We start from the raw sequence: 14,741 nt of genomic DNA, 5'->3' as shown, positions 1-14,741 counted from the left end.
TTCAGCACAGGGTTTTTGGTGGATACCTTCATGTGGGTCTATTGTAGTTAAAATGCATACTAAACGCCTAGTTTTGTAGTGTTCTATACAAGGGCGGTTGGTTCCACATTAGTTCCTAATGAAAAATGCATGATTAGCTAATGAAAAATGCATGATTTTTCTAGAATTTGTGTCTGTGGATATCCTCGCCAGCAAGTAAGGAAGTACAAGGGAGTCAACTGTAGGATTCCAGTTTCATCTGAATTCATGGTGCAGATGCTAACAGGAATTTATTATGCCTTGTAAGTTGTTTGGGTTTTTCTGTATGCCTACAAAATACAGAAACGTCAGCTTAATTTCTACACTTGTTTAGGCGTGTTACCCCTGAAATGTTTTATTTTCTAGTGGATGATGCTGTGTCTAGCTATAACCTCCTTAGGAAGAGAACCTAGTTCTCCAGCTAGTTGTCTGAAGTTACTTACGTCATACGGGGGAAAGAGGGCTAGAACAGCACTTAAAGGGTATAATTGCTGATGTAAAAAAAAAAAACAACTTTAAAGAAACCCCAACCCTTTTCCATCCATTGTGTGCTGTCTGCATTTTTGCATGTTTAGTTTTGACATCAGTCTAGTTAAGGACAAAAGGTCTTTTTTTTTTCTCTGAAATGCTGATGTCGTCTACCCTTTGATAGTCAAGTTAATGTTTGAAGCTCTCCTGTTAACTGAAATAATTAAAGATTAGAAACACAGGAATACTCAAAAGGTGGAGTAATACTAAAGCAGTTCTGCTTGAATTTCAGAGTATTTCATGACAAGCTGATCAGTAACAAATGACATAATTTCTGAACTGCTCAGGATGACCAATTGTAAATAAAACTGTCTCCATAGATGCTACTTCAGAAAAAGTTCATTAAATAGCAAGCTTACTGCTAGTGAGCACAAGTAGTTCAAGCCCTCTAAACTGAGCTCTGAAGGGATGCTAAGTCTGTGAAGGTTATGTTGCCAAGAAGGTTCTTCTGTTGATACAGATGCTTATTATTATATATATACTTACCTTTGTAGTTATAATGGAGAATGGGATCTGGCTCGTAAAGCTATGGATGACATTTTATACAGAGCACAGCTGGAACTGTATCCAGAACCTTTGCTGGTAGGTATATTTCAACATTTTTGTGAGTAGAATTTTTAGTCTAGGAAATCCTTCCTGTGAACACACATGTTGCAACATCACACCAGGAACCTAAATCTCACAAGGTGTATGTGGCTGTGCTTGTGTGGATGGCTAGATCTGTCAGTATGCACACAGAGGCACAGGTATTTTCAATGCATTTAGTTATTTTGTCACCTTCCTTAGTGACAAGCTATTTTCAGTAGAATGCTTCTAAGTTTTGAGAGTGTAGATGATAGTAGAGAAGCATTCTCAAGTAATAGCCACATCTCTGAACTGGAAATACTTTTAAAACAGAGTGCAAATGTTAGTACTGAGAGTTAATTGCAACCAGCATTCTTTATAAACTGTGTAAAAAGCTGGTGTGCTTTTTGACTTTAAACTGGAATTGTACATGGTATCTGTCTTCGAGTAATAAGAATCCCCTGACAGAATTCTTCTAGAATTTGCATCTTTGTGTTAAGAACTTAACTGCATTTTTTCTGTTCTAGGTTGCTAATGCAATAAAAGCTTCACTGCCTCAAGGTGCCATGAAATCTAGTAAAGAAGGTACAAGATGCATTCAGGTTGAAATTACACCTACTTCATCCAGAATATCAAGAAATGCTGTGACTAGCATGTCTATCCGAGGGCATAGATGGAAAAGGCATGGTAAGAAACACACTTTACAATGAATTCTCAACTTTTTACATATGTTTAATATAATACTGAGAATTTTGTTATTGTTCATCTTCATTGCTACTAAGCAAGCAGCAGTTTGGAGGTTTTTATTTTCTTGACTGGTGAATGGGAGCCTTAATGCAGTTCAAATGAAGTGTTTTCTTTATTTCCCTAATCACGGGGGAGGGGAGTTGATTAAAAAAATCCCAGCAAAACAAAACAAACAACAAAATAAATAAACATACAAGCAAAATCCACAAAACCGCCTTTTCTGAAAGGGGAGGGGAGCTGTACAAAGTTATAGATTCTTTACAGAGACTGATATTCCTGTCTTCTGAAAAGTAGTTTATAGTACCTGAAGCAAAGCAGATATTTAACAGCTCTATGCAGAGCCTCATCTCTCTTAAATCCAATTTTTATTTAAATATTTTAAGGGTAGAGAACATGAAAAATTAGGTTTTGGTGTTGTGTCAGCTGTCCTGGCTGTGTCCCCTCCCAACTTCTCGTGCACCTCCAGCCTACTTGCTGGTGTAGAGGTGTGAGGAGCAGAAAACGCCTGGACTCTGAATTAAAAACCTCCATGTATTATCAACACTGTGTTCTGCACAATTCAAAATATAGCCCCATACCAGCTACTGTGAGGAAAATTAACTCTGTCGCAGCCAAAACCAGCACATTCAAGCAAACTAGTGTAAGGGTTTCCACAAAGTAGAACTGGGCCCAGTAGGCTGGGCTCAGAGGTAGAAAAATGGTGCTAAATGAACTGCAAAAGGAGCACTGTTATATTTATTTCTTCTACCAACTTCAGATGAGGAAAGCGCCACTGGACCAGTGATCGCAACTGACAGTGGCTTGTTCTGCTGGCCTTGTAATTCTGGTGACAGGCTAAGTGAGTGAGTGTTGATAAGAATGCTCTTTAAAAGGTTCAATAAAGATTGTGAAGTAGTATCATAAAAATTTCTGTATGATGTGTACTGTAGGAGCATTTGTAGTATATGGACAGTTTGGTTAGAAAAATATTGCCAAGTCACATAACATGAGGGACTGAGAGTTAATTCAGGTAAATGTTGAGAAAACTTCATAAATACACTGATCGAAGATGCTTTTAAAATAATGATGGAGCTTCCTGAGCAGTAATGGTACACATTGGTGATAATAGTACCAATAGTAAGCTACCAGAGGGAGTGAGGGGCAAACAAAGGTTAAACCAACCAAACTTCTTTTTGATTGATTAAAAACTGCTTAAAACTGTTAGACAGACCTGAGAAGCAAAACACTGGTGTCTAACTTGAGTGAGGTCCAGGAACAAGTCATTACTGAAATCTCAAGACTGCTAAGGACCGTTTTAGTCCTTATCCTTTATTTTCCTTTCTTCATGATTACAGTTGTTAAGCAGGGATTACTGACTGCGTGCAAGAAAACTGTATGATAGCTCAGCTTTTAAATGGACAAATCCCTCCGAAGCGTGGCAGTTCTGTCAGCTGTTAGTTTTTAGTGATTCTGATGCTTGATCAGATGAGGTGGTGGCAGGGAACACAGATTAGGGATACTGAGTGCCAGTTTGTTTAGAGGAATTGAAAGTGTATGAAAATAAACATTCCCTTTGTCTTTGCATTTACAGAAAAAAAGTAAATATTACAGAATCAGCATTGGAGCCATCCTTATAAGAATGCATCTTTTTCAGCAGATACAGAAAGCAGTAATTGTAATAGCTTCCTGATTTCTTGCAGGGGTGATGTTCAAGGGAAAATGGGTGGGACAAGTGTGCCCTGCAGCAGATAACAGTAAGGTGAAAGGGAAACGAGGATAACAACTCGTACAAATGGGGCAGAATGTTGTGTTTTATGGGAGTCTCATAAAGCAGGACAAGATGAGAGAAACGGTGATACCTAGTCAGTATGACCCAAGCAAGGAGCAGTCAGTGTTTAGGGATGAGGATTGAAAGATCAAGGACTTTAACAAAAAACCTCTTTTCAATATTTTGTTTGGATTATTGTGAAAACTTTCGATTTGCCTCAGTGGTACAGGGTTTAATGAAGAGGAAGAAAATCACTCATTGTAGGGTGGGTGTGGAGGGGAACTCGTATGGTAGATTGTGGGAGAAGTTGTAAATTTGAAGGCTGTTGAAAGATTAGTCTGAAACTGAGTCTATGGTATGTTTTACTAACTGTTTTTCCAACTGTTTTGTTTTTAAATAGTAAATGATCTATGCATATACTACTTCAGCTAATCTTCTAAACATTTTCGTTATAAAATACTAACAAAATTGTTCAGTTTAACTTGAAAAGCCTTTTTAAAGTCAGAATAGATGGTCTCCTGATTTCAAAATTCCTAATAATATAATCCAGTGCTCCACAATTCCTGATTAAAGAAAGATACAGAATAGATCTTTGAGGTCAGCATGCAGAAAAAAATAATGAGGCTTATGCTTACAGGTGCTTGTATGAATTAAACTAAACACTGGAATTGGTAGAAATCAGGTGACAAACCCTGTACCTCCTAGCCATTATTCTCCCATGGTGTAAGGGGAAAAAATGTAATTGGGGGTTTTATTTTTGTGCTTGAGTATAATAACAATGAGTTACATAAATGAATGAGGAAGCTGGAAGAGACAACTGAGAGGCAGTTTGATCTTATACGTTATGCGGACCAGAAGGACGGATGAAGCAACGCACCCCTTGGGGAAGCAAGGGCAACAATTTTTAATCGCTAGCTATTTGTGTAAAATAACAGAATTGTAGCTAATTACATTTCTGAGAAGCTATAATGTAATATATATAGCTTCTCTATATTAGTATATAGCTTCTGTACATTCAAAGCTGAGAAGCAGAGACTTTATTCTTTTATATGTAAAAACCCCTCGTTTACTGTAAGTTTTCAGACATCAGATCTTGCAAGCCTGTGCTAGAACTCAAGGCTGAAGTCAGTTTTGAAAAAAAGATTGGTTTAACATTTAATTTTGTTGCAGTTCTCAACCCTGTAACTCATTAGTTAGAGATGTTACTTAAGACTTCTTTAAAGATCAAGTTAATATTATGCATTTGGCCTTCTAAGGTAGGTACTTTAGAGATACTAAAAGTGAAGGTCATTTGCAAAATGGATCCATCTAATCACAAATGGATAGTATTTATAGAGTCAGGGAATACTAGCCACCACTTACCAACGAATTATTGAGTGCTGTTGAGTTGGATTACCTATAAATAGTAAAGCTTAAAATGTTTTAAAAACAAGCCTTGAGTGGCATCTCCATTTCCATTCGCAAATAGAGGAAAACCAGAAAAATCATATGGTGGGTGAGGGACATGAACACCTAAATTAATGGTTATTTATGGAAGCTAGGAAAAAAACAAAGCAAGCCCTAGTAGTGCTTTGCCTGCTGATATAAAATCTGCCATACTGCCCTATACAAGTGTTGTTTGGGAAGAACTCCTGTGTAGAGGTGTAATGCATGTAAGAGAAATAATCTGATGTAACAGACTGTGTAAGAAGAGCTAAACAGATATTGGTATGATACATAACATAAAACCCAAGGCATCAACTAGAGAATAGAGAGAAGATGTTATCTTTTTTCCCCAATACAGAAATCGATTTTCGTATAGTACACAACATTTAGAAACATTAGTCTTTGAATCATTTTTTTTGGAAACATTATGAATTTCTGAAATAGTTATAAGTTTGAGGAACCTGGAGTGAATGTTAATTTTGGAATATAAACTTGATGCTCCTGTGAATAATTCAAAATGCTAACGTTGTTGTGCAGGAAATGCAGCTTGAGCTTGTGGTGCTTAAAATTGAATTACAATCCAGATGGGCAGTTTGCCTGTGCAATCTGAGGTAAATGATCTAGGCAACCGTAATAATAAGGTAGGCTATAATTGAAATATCCTTTCAGTGAATTCTTAGCAACTGGTAATCATGAAATGCATTTATCAAGGTTGGTTGTACTACTCATAGCATTCAGAATGTGACTCCAAATGCAATTTTCCTTCAATTGCTATAGACATATTTATATTAACTTTCAAATTGATGTAATTTATTGAGTTTCATCTCTCCACTATTTAGCAGTGTCCTTTGTTTTCTCTTTTGCTACATTGCCTTGTGCACTGGGTTTTAATATCTCTTTCACAAAATATATGCCCCCAGAATTGTCCAGCTTGAAGCAATATTCTGTTCAAAACCAAGCACTACGAAGCTGAAGGTTTGTTCTAGGTGTTCTTAAAAGTTTTCAAATGAAGAGGCAATGCTATTTTGGAAAGCATGGATTGTGTAGTCTTATCCCTGCCATGAGACTGTAGGTGCTATGGTAGTTAAGATACTCAGTATCCCATTTGTTTCATTAATTTTCTCCTCTAGTTCAGTGCTAAACCCAGAGAAAGGTAGTTCATTAGGAGTAGTTAATAGCATTTAACTAAAAGATTGGACATAATTGTACTGAGTAAAACTCTTCATTTTTTTGGCTTGGTGTATCCTCCATCCATTTTCACCCTAAACCCCCGCAGTTCACGGTTTATTGTGGTAGTGGTTACACAGTTGTGGGAATGCAGCAATGATGGGTAAAGTGCTAACATCACAGCAATGTATTACATTTAGAAATGTACACCACCAGACTGTAAGTATCGCTGTTATGCAAAATCTGTAACAAAATATTCTTCCTCTGCTCCATTAATTTCTGCTGTGCAGTCTGAGTCTCCTTTCTTTGGAGCTGGATGATTAATTACTGCTTTTCTGCCCTCGGAGGGGAAGGGACTTGACAACAAGTTCTGTTCTGCCCGCTCCTCTCTCTGGTGTCCTGGCTCTAAATGAAGTTTCTGTCAGAATCGACATGAGTGTATGGAGATCAGTGGATCCTGGAGAGATGTTCTGCTGGAGTAAGGTGCCTGTAGCTGCAGTGATGGGGTAGCAGGAAGGAGTTTGAAGATTGCCATAGAGAAAGTGCAGGTACCTCACAGTAGTTAAATTAGAGTAATGAGGCCAATCAGAGTGTTGATCTTCTCTCCTTGCTAACCTTTCTGCTCTTGTGTTTTTAGAAGAAAGGCTGTATACGATGGTGGTATTACTATTATTATTACCGCTATTGTTGATATTATTTATTACTATTGCAGTTCATGGTGCTTGGTTATACCTTTGCAACTGACAATAGAAGACTTTTGCAGAATGTGCTATTAGAAGGAGTAACACAGAAACAGGTCTAACTTGATTTTCCTACTAAATATGAGGAAGTTAGTGGCTAACAGTAGCAATTATCAGTGCGATTTCCTTTGGATAGTACGACAATAAATACTTTCATTTGTAGTTGACTAGTTAGAATCTTGATGCTTAGCATTTGCAGGTAAAACTGGGGATAGCTCTCACACCAAGGGACAGTTGTGTCCATCCCTGCCAGAATAACTTTCTAACTCTGAGATTTATTGTCCTGATAAATGCAGGCAGAGCAAATGCTAGCAGAAAGCCCAGTGCCGCAGCCCGCTTGACCTAGAAGTACACTGTGCCTGCGCAAGAGTCCTCACTGTGTGCACAGGGGGAAGATAGTATCTCCTCCAGCTAAAAAGGATTAGAGCTGCTGCTGTGAAAAATTATTTCATCATAAATTCCCCTGAATTTGTACTTCATACTGTCAGTTAAATGTCTGTACTGCCAGCTTCTGTCATATGCAGTAGCAAACTGGCAGTATAGTCTGGATCATCCTTACTGAATCTTCCAGTCTGAAAGAGCTTTGTTATGAATAAAACACAGGAACTCAGCTGAGCTTTATTCTGAGCTGTGCTTTCAGTGCATTTTTAGTCTTGTCAAGTTTGTGGCCACATTGCTTGCATAAGTGTGTATATATAGAGATATATAAAATATATGAATATGTAGCAATAGTGTAGTTCTTGCTCATTTGTATTTCTGTGGTATACATCTTCATGGAGGATGTGCCCTGACTATCTGTAACCGATGGCTTCTCTTTTTTTTTCTTCTTCTCCAGGTCATCTAAATGCAATTTTCCATTTATAGAGCTAGTTGCTGATAAAGCAATTCTGAATATGTTTAGAAAGACCTTCAGATACTGAGACTACTTCAAACACTGTGGAGCTGACAGGTTGCTAGGATTGTAACTTGTTACTTGCATATACTTGGAATTTCCATAAAGTTTCAACTCCCATTTTTATTTTCACTTTTTTCCTTTTGAGAGTTCATTCGTCTGAAACCTGTCTTCATGTAGTAGAGACAGGCATCTTCTGAGCTGGGACTTATTTTGCCAAGACCCTGTAGGAACTGTTGCATTCTATCGTTATTAAATCTCTTGTGCTGACACACAACCATCATTCTCAGACTTTAAGTAACAGTGGAGTTTGCTTTTTGCTTGAGGGTTTTTGGCTGTCTGCAGGAATCTTTGACTGTCTTGAAATAATTTTTTGGTCAGGTTGAGCATTTGTATATGTGCTAGTGATGTCTTACCCAGATGAAAAGAAGTAATCTTAGAAACGAGCTGCCATGGTGTTCACTTTAATTTCCCCTTCTCCCCTTCCCCGCCCAGTGCAGCAGAAAGTTGTGGTGCTTTCCCTCCCCCCAGCTTAATCCCTGTTTCTTCAACTGTACTTAGTAGCTGACTTGTGTGACAAATAAGTTTATTGCAAACTGATTTAGTTGTAAGCTCATATAAAATGCTTAAAAAGGCTGAGGAGATCTACAGTGATGTTGTTAGTGGGTGGCAAAAATTGTGGTAAAACTCCATAGGTTTTATCTGAATAGGTTGACTTTAGTAACTGGAGAATTTTTCCATTTGTAAATCTTCCAGGTTGAAAATAGTCTTTTGATATGATGAAAGAAAATGGAAGTCAGTGTGCTTGGATTGGCTTAGTTGTTTCACTCTTAGTTTTCAGGCTGACCTCTATGCAGCATCATGACATTGTATGTGTAGAATGTCTAGTCTTGCATGGTAACATGTGAAGCTGCTATGCCATTTCGTTGTAAAAGTAAGTTTCACTTTAGCATGGTGATACAGAGAATACAGTCATAGAAGTGTATTATGGAGAATTCTTTGATTTCTGATAGTCTGATAAATGTTTGTTTTGATGATCCTTAGAAATTTCAGTTTTGAAAGAGCAAGCATGGGGCTTTCCAGTATGGGGGTGCAGGCCAATCATTGGAAGAATCAAGCCTGTGATTTAGAAATAAAACAAAATTCCATACATGCGAATACTGCTAATTAACAAGAGGTTAATATATGAACATCTGCTTTAATTTATAATGCTTTATTCATCTGTATCTATTGGCCTTTGTTTCATGTTTTGTTTCAGCCATCTTTTGTTTGTTGTTCTTTTTTTTTCTTATCCATCTTTAATTCTAGAACAACCAGAGAATGGTAATGATGCTACTGAATTGGGCAACTTTATCATACCTGAGATTAGTGTCACAAGTGTGGCTGGAGAGAGGACCGGGAATGGGGAAAAGAGCAGAGCACTAGCAGAGAATGATGTTCAGCATTTACAGGGAGTACAGGAAACAGCTACAGATCCTAGAACTGACAGCAAAGGCATGCCAGAAATCAGGAGACAGAAATCTGTAAGAAAAATGATGGAGGATGGAATAAACTCATCTGGCAGAGTACAGTTTTAGCAGAGCACTTGTAGCTGCACTCTAAGGTACCCCTGTTGATTGAAAGGGTCACTGCTGCATGTTTGGAGACTTAAAGTATGCAGTTAATATATTTGCATGTGTAATAACACAAATGCATGTATTGCATACAGCTTCATCTGTGCCACAGACTGTGGCAACGTACTTACAAGTAGATTTATTTAATCTCAAGAAAATACACTTTGAGACTCAATATACTTTTGAGTTCACTAAGCTCTATTTATTGGGTTTACAAAATCCAGTGATCAATGGTTTGAAGAATCCATCAAAATGGATATGAAAAGTCTTCTGCTGTGTACCTCAGATTTGCCAAATTCACCTTTTATGGTATACTGGAGATCTCATGTTGTGCTTGAGTTTCCAACTCATACCACTAGACCTGTGATGCAAAAGGTGACCTTTCAGTCCTAAAGCATTCTTAGGTTGCTAAACATGCCAGTGCCATACTGGGTGCCCTGGAGCATTGATCACATACCTTTATAATTAACGAGCTTTGCAAAATCATGTATGGAAGCACTTGCTGAGAATAAGATTTACACGTTTTGTTCTGTGTGGTATCTTCTAATCTGTAAGTTTCTTAAGTTTCTAATCTGCATGAATTAACAAGACTGCTTGTTTGTTTTCTTTTACAAATCACTACAAAATGAGATTTTGGGCATGCTTTTGATCTAGTTAATGCAGTGTTATTTGCTGCAACTTTCTATCTTAATGAACCTTAATTCCAAAATAAAATGGAATAGGTAAGTGGTTTGTCTTCTATTCTCTCTTCTGTTGCTGTATGGCTTCATGCTTGTAAATATCAAAATCTAGCAATACATAAAATCAGTAAATGTGAGAAAGTCAAATGCTAATTCTTTTATTTTGTTTTCTACCATACAGGTAATACTGATTTAGAGATACAAGAAGAACTGATCGAAGTATCTGAAAGTGATGAAGGGTTTTACTCTAGGGCTACTTCTAGCACAAGTCAGTCTGCCCTATCTAACAGCAGCAACACGAGCAGTAAGAACCTATTAGGGAAGAGCCAGCGAAGGTCTGGAGGAAGCAAAGCTGGAGGAAAAGAAAAGGAAGGAGAAACCTGCAGAGAACACTTGTCACGAAAACAAACTCAGAGAGCTATGAGTGAGAATCTAGAGCTTGTCTCTCTTAAGAGACTGACACTGACAACTAGCCAGTCCCTGCCTAAGCCTGGCAGCCACAGTCTGGCCAGAACAACCACTACAGTGTTTAGTAAATCCTTTGAACAGGTCAGTGGTGTCACAGTTCCAAACAATCGTGGTGGTGTATCTGGTACAGAGGCAAACAGATTTTCAGCTTGCAGTCTCCAGGAGGAAAAACTGATATATGGAACAGAAAGATCAGATTTTCCGATCTTAAGCAAACAACCTAACCAGCAGAGAGCTCCTAGTATTAGCATAACTTTGTCAACAGATTGATACTCAGTTGGCAAGTATGAAAACTAAAATATTGATGGTTTATGCTGGTATTGGTGCATTGATACATTAAGCTCCTTAATATGTTATATATTACTTTCTTAAACCCCAAGCCCATAAATTCTTCCTTTGCTCATATTTGACAGTAACAGTGAATAGACAACAGTTGTAATTATTTTGCATCAAATTCTAATAGCTTGCAAAGTTCCTCTTTGACTTACTGTATTTATATACCCAGTTGTTTATGGCTTCATGTGAAGTTACCTCTTCATCGGTCTAAGAAGCATTAACTGGTTGTTTAACCACTGACCAAGATGTTTGGCTTTTTACAAATGCATGGGAACAAATAAATCCTCTTTCCCAGATTCTGCTTTTTCAGTACCACTTGGCACAGGCAAAACTGCAAAGACTTGTTTTGTTTAAGCTGAGTCTTGCAGTATGGGCATGGCATTTTGGAACAAACATTCTTGTGTGTTAGCCATGAGAAAGCTGTGCTTACATGTAAAACTAGAAGCATCAGTTCAGTGTTTGATGTTCTGGTGGTTTTTGTAATGGTAGTTAGTACACATTGCAGTGTTCATACGTATTCACACCTGTACAAGTCTGAATTATGAAAGCATTTTGGTTTTTCTGTATGTCTTTGAAACTGGGCCAAAAGTCATACAGCAGCAATACTTGCAGATGGGAGTTCTTACCAGTTGCTATAGTAGTCACTCTTTAGACTTAGGAATCATGTGTCAGACTGGGGTTTTTTTTCAGATTCTTAAATATCAGGCACAAAGCTACTCACTGAAAAGTCACTGTCATCAGTATTATTATTTATGGGGAAGAGATGTGCTTATGTAACAATGTTATGCAGGAAATAAGGTGTGAGCCCTTTGCACTGACTCAAGCAAATCAGGAGTGTGAATGTGTTTTACATGGACTTCTTACTTGAGACTAAGAGAATACTACCAAAGGATGTGTACTTTCAGTAACTTGCAAGCACAAAGGGAAATTATCATGTAAATATAACTAGCACTGTAATTCCTAGTCTTTTATATCTATTATTTTTCTAGCTTGAAATTCTAAAACAGCAGCCTGTTCTTGGCTACCAAACCTTTAACCTTCAGCTAGTTTGATGACGTTGTTTGATACCAACTTTTATAATGTTAAGGTTTTAATTAAAAAAGGGTATTAAAACTTCTTATGCAGAAATTTGGAGAAGCAGTAGCTGACAAAACTACTCCAATAGCAGTGATTAGCTGACAGACAATTTATTATGAATGAAGTAGAAAGATCTAAGGCACAGTCATTCCCAACCATCTAGATTTCTGCAGCTATTGATCCCTTATGGTCTGGAACCTTGTAACAAAGCAAACTAAAATTCTAGTAGACTCTCCCATTTGCCTGAAGATAGGTTTAGATATCCCTTTTTTGACTTAAACTGAAGCACAAGGAACTTTTAAGCAGCTAATGTTATTCAGGTTTATAGCAATTAAGAAGTTGGTTGATTAATGAAAAGAGATGAGGAGACAGTTGGTAGGGACAAGTAAGTTGTGTAATTCTGCTTCTAAGACTGCAGAATAGGTGTGTACCTTTCTTAATGTTCACTGCAGCCTATGGAATAGCTGGAGTGGTCTGTAGGTGTTCATCTTCACCTGGGAGCCTGACTTTAAATGAATGTGCCACGTTTTCTCATTCTTCAGTTTGTTGTGTGACTGTTCTATTCTAGTAATGCAGTAGTTCAACTTTTTACAGAGGAGTGTTTTCTTAATTGTACATGAAAACTTACATTCCTAATGTATAAACTGCAGGTTTGTCCTGTTTAGAGTTTAATACTTTAGCCAGTGAAATAAACTGGTTGTTTGGAGTTGTATGTTTTTGTAAATAGTTTGGCAGAAAATTTTGCCTTTTTAACAGGTTTTTCTGCAACAGCACATTTGTTTCAGATTGACTAATGCCTGTAGCTGCTTGGAGCATGCGTAGCCACAAGCAATAGGAGGGTTTAGGCAGCTGATAGCAAACCCTGGCTAGCACTACACATACTGAATGTGGAGCTCTTCTTTTCCTTGAAATTGTTCTAGATGGTATGAGGAAATAACATGCAGAACTTACAGCTGCCTCCTGGTCTGCTCTTGCAGAGTAGCATTGGAGAATACTTAGAAAATACTTTGCAGTAATTAAAACTGAAACATAAACTGGAATAGACACAGAAAATAGCAATTGATAGATGTTTGCTGTAATGGTATTAGTTCTGAGTGTCAAGGGGCTAGAATTTTGAAGTAGTTCTACTGGTTTTCTTTTGTTTCATTTAGTTTGTGGTTGGTTGGTATCTCCACAGTACACACTCTTTTCAAGCTGGATATTGGTTTAAAAGATCTTTATTATACTGGGAAGATATAGTCACCTTAGCTATAAATAGAATTTTGAAGGGTCTAAAATGCCATCATGTTTACAGTACCATTGTCTACCAGTCAAACAGTGTTAAAATTAGTTTATAGTTTATCCTTTTATTTTCTCCAGCTAATTATTCTAACTGGTCTGGCTTGAGCCCAGGGACCAATAGGCTCATATTGGTACAACTCAAATTATATAAAGCTTCACACTTTTTTTTGAGAAAATGATGAAAAGTTTTCGGTACTAAAGGCTGCTGTTTCTCTACATGTGTGGCTTCATATAAGTACGTATGTATTGGTCTTTGGAGCAACTTACGCAATGAGCATGTTTTTGTGAACTGACATTACATGTTTGATACTGATCAAGTCTGAATAATTTCTTTCCTGATGTGAGCAGTAAAACTTTCAGTTGTGTTTCTTTCTTTCCTTCCTTAAAAATAGGCAAAAAAAAAGAAAAAAGGCAGGAAAGCAGGATAGGGAAGAGGGAGGGCAGGATTATTTGTTTTCAAAATATCTGTGGATTGGAGGTAGGGGGGAAGCAGGGCAGGAGCCAGATATACTAGTTCTTTCATGATATTTCTAAAACTGTCAGGCTCTTGGGTTTTGAGCATTACTGGATCACTTCAGACTGATGAATGAAAAATGTGTATTAATGTAGTATAGGTCTCCTAAGAGTGTAAGGAAGACCTATAAAGACATCCCATATTGTAATCTGTCTAGCCGGCAGTGGAGAACACTCCAGACATAACGCTTTCCCTGATGAATGTGTATGCAGGATTGAATCCTCTCAAATTATAATAAGAGAAGTTGTTTTAATGCTGACACTTATTTACAACTGACCTTACTGTTTTAAATCAAAGGGCACTGTTTCCAATTACGGCTTTGAGCTTTCAAAACTATTGAAGCTGAGAATAATTATTTTTGTTGTGAGAATCTGTACCATTTGTGCAAAAAGCGGATGGGCTCTAACCACTTGCTGTAGAGCTTCATTGATTTTCCCAAAGGGAGTGAAATGTCCTTGAATTGCCTTGAATACCTGACAGATTTGACAGGTACAGAAATATAGCACTATTTTAGGTACACTTTTCTCTAAGGAGGTCTCTTCTGATTTCTATGAGGATTCTAGAAATTTCTAACTTATTGTCTGATATCTTTTGTCAGTGTTTGAGGGTTACAGTGCTGTATATAGGTGTGTAATATATTGCCTTTTGTATTTGTACAATTCTAAGACTAGGTGTGTACATTTCTAATATTCACCAAAGTCTGTGGAATAGCTACATCAGTCTGTAGGTGTCTGTCTTCACCTGAGAGCCTGAGTTTAGTGTACCACACTCTTTCAAGTTCTTCCTTTCATGTGTGACACTGTTCTGTATTTTCCTAATGCAGTATTTCACCTTTTTACAGTGAAGTGTTCTCTTCATACCTGAAAACTTACATTCCTAATGTATAAACTGCAAGGTTGTCTTGTTTAGTGTTTAATAATGTGGGCAATAAAATAAACTTTTTT

General features: G+C 37.4%; 1 protein-coding gene across 7 annotated transcripts in view; it reads left to right on the top strand.

Moving 5' to 3' along the window:
* HYCC1 (hyccin PI4KA lipid kinase complex subunit 1) overlaps positions 1–14,741 on the top strand; it is a 44,649-nt gene extending 29,908 nt beyond the window's left edge. For 3 of the 7 annotated variants that reach the window (XM_061464748.1, XM_061464749.1, XM_061464751.1), the window contains exons 8-12: positions 165–281; positions 1,041–1,128; positions 1,638–1,797; positions 9,137–9,151; positions 10,303–13,663. In XM_061464748.1, coding sequence (XP_061320732.1) covers positions 165–281; positions 1,041–1,128; positions 1,638–1,797; positions 9,137–9,151; positions 10,303–10,859 — 937 coding nt within the window. In that variant the 3' untranslated portion in view covers positions 10,860–13,663. Of the gene's footprint in view, positions 1–164; positions 282–1,040; positions 1,129–1,637; positions 1,798–9,136; positions 9,432–10,302; positions 13,664–14,524 lie in introns of those variants that run through there. The other 4 variants (XR_009745375.1, XM_061464753.1, XM_061464752.1 and 1 more) reach the window with 4 other exon arrangements.

The sequence above is a fragment of the Pezoporus flaviventris genome, unplaced genomic scaffold, assembly GCF_033815535.1.
Source record: "Pezoporus flaviventris isolate CSIRO_AGI_PZ_B2104156 unplaced genomic scaffold, CSIRO_AGI_Pfla_v1 ptg000037l, whole genome shotgun sequence".
Lineage (NCBI taxonomy): Eukaryota > Metazoa > Chordata > Aves > Psittaciformes > Psittacidae > Pezoporus > Pezoporus flaviventris.
The sequence above is the reverse complement of the archived record's forward strand: the minus strand, read 5'-3'. Positions and strand labels throughout refer to the sequence as shown.